General features: G+C 20.0%; 1 protein-coding gene across 1 annotated transcript; it reads right to left on the bottom strand.

The window, feature by feature from the left end:
- Positions 1-1,614: 1,614 nt before the first annotated feature.
- EHI_117470 (calmodulin, putative) lies at positions 1,615-1,984 on the bottom strand (the record flags this gene model as incomplete). Its single annotated transcript, XM_649553.2, has 3 exons — positions 1,615-1,782; positions 1,868-1,924; positions 1,979-1,984. 3 exons carry the CDS (start codon positions 1,982-1,984, stop codon positions 1,615-1,617), a joined length of 231 nt encoding a protein of 76 aa, XP_654645.1.
- Between the last annotated feature and the right edge of the window lie 361 nt (positions 1,985-2,345).

The following is a 2,345-nucleotide window of genomic DNA, read 5'->3' as shown; positions in this document are numbered from 1 at the left end:
TGTATATTTCTTTATTATTTCATTTGTGTATTATCAAATTATATGTTTTATTGATTTTATGTTGAACAAAATATAGAATAAATCAATATTTTCAATGTTAAATATTCATTATTTATTCTGAAATGTTGTGTATATTTATTATATTAAATGAATATGATGAATAAATATCAATATTATTGTTTATTTGATTTTAAAAAATAATAAATGAATATGAAATGAAATAAAATAATGAAGACAATGAAATGATAATGAAATAAAATAATCTAATATTGAACAAATCAAATAAAGAATATATTGAATATATCATTATTGTTACATTATTATTTGTTATTTCAATTATTAAATATTAATAAATTATTATTCATGAATATTTAATTGATATTTTACATTTTCATTTTCATTTTATTTAATAAATGAAATATAAATAATAAATGAATAATAATGTAATATATGAAATAATAAAAAGAAATAAAAGATAAATAATAAAGAAATATGATGTATTTAATATATAATATAATTTATTATCAAATATAATAATATCAAATGATGATTTATTTTTATTTCAAAATATTTTGCATCAATAAAAATGTTGCTAAATATTTTGCATCATTAAATTTTGCATCATTAAATTTTGCACTTTTTTTATTTGTTTCAATAAAATTTGCATCCTTTATTTTTTTCTTTCTTTTCTTCTTTTATCATCTCTTTTGTTTTATTACTCTTTATCTTCTTTATTTTTATCTTCTCTCCTTTCTACTTTTATTCTTTCTTCATCATATCAAACTTCTTACTTTCTTTTTATTCTTTTATATCTTTCTTTCTCTTCTTTTTCAATTATTTGCTTTTTTATCGTTACCAATAATTGGAATTTCAATTTTTAACATACATTTTTCAACTCATTCTGATTGTTATTCTGTCATATTTAAAGAGATGTTATTCGTTTCTATTTTATTTATAAATTTATAATAAAACTTTCTATCAAGCCAATCATAATACTTTGTGAATGGCTTATAAATTCTAGTGTATCAAATTACATTATCATTTAAAATAAATATAAAGCAATAAAACATTCATAGAAAAACATTCATATTGAATGGTTTCTTAAATAAACAAATAGTATAAACTTTTGATTTCTAAATATTAATTCAAATGAATCAAAAAATTATGAATCAGAGAAGAAAAATGAAAGATTTAGAACAAATTTTTTTTAAAAAGAAGAAAAATACACTTGTTAAAATAAAATCATATTTATTCTTCCTTCCTTGTTTTTATACTCTGAGAAATTATTTAATTTTGAATAAAGGTAATTAAAAGTCTAAATTCTATTAAAAACAAAATAAAGAAATTCAAAATAACAGAACTAATTCCTCTAATACTAATTCTTCTAATAAAAATAACTTCTGTTAAGAAATTCAAACAAATTATCTTTAATTTAAGATTATATTATACAGAATAGTCACAACACACATTTACAGTAAATAACTAATACCCATTTTGTAATAATAATGTTTACGTGTTGAAATACCAATGATAAATACTTTTATTTGAAAATCCATACACAAAAAAACTTTATTTTATAGAAGATTTAAATTAGAAATAATGAAAGGAAATAAATTATTCACGACAAGCTTCAACAAGGAAACGAGCAAATGCTTTATAATCAATATACCCATCAGCATCTGGGTTTGCTTCTTTTACAGCTTCATCTGCTTCTTCATTGGAAATACACATACCTTGATCCATAAGAATACTTTTTAATTCATCAATTGTAATAAAACCATCCTACCAATGTGAGTATTTTGAAGTTTTTTATTATAACGTTATAAAAACAATCACCCCATCATATAAATAATATAAAACAACAAACTTGATCTTTGTCAAAATTATAAAATGCTTCAATTAATTGACTAATTTCGTTTTCAAGCTATATCAATAAGAATATCTTCTCATTTCACTGAAATACATTATTCAAACAAACAGACATTCTTTTTGAGTTTATAGTTTCCATTTTTAAGTTGAAAGGAGTTGAAATAATAATGAAACGTTATTAAAATAGTATAGTGTTATATATAACATAATAATCTCATGAGAAGGTTAAAGTGATGGTTTAAACAAATAAAGAGAGAAGAAGGAAAGACAAAGGTTGTTTGAGAATTTAAGTGGTTGAGGTTAATGATGAATAAATGGTAAGACTCAAAAAAAAGGAATGAAACAAAAAAAAAGGGTAAAAAAGAATAAAAAGAAAATTACTAAAATATAAACAATAAAAAGTGAAGAATGGCTGATATTGAAGAATTAGGAACCATCAAATTTCTCACATATGGATGTTCACATAATGTTAGTGA

Source organism: Entamoeba histolytica, genomic scaffold, assembly GCF_000208925.1.
Source record: "Entamoeba histolytica HM-1:IMSS scf_1104750518093 genomic scaffold, whole genome shotgun sequence".
Classification (NCBI taxonomy): domain Eukaryota; phylum Evosea; order Mastigamoebida; family Endamoebidae; genus Entamoeba; species Entamoeba histolytica.
Note: the sequence above shows the minus strand (reverse complement) of the source record. Positions and strands in the feature narration are given on the sequence as shown.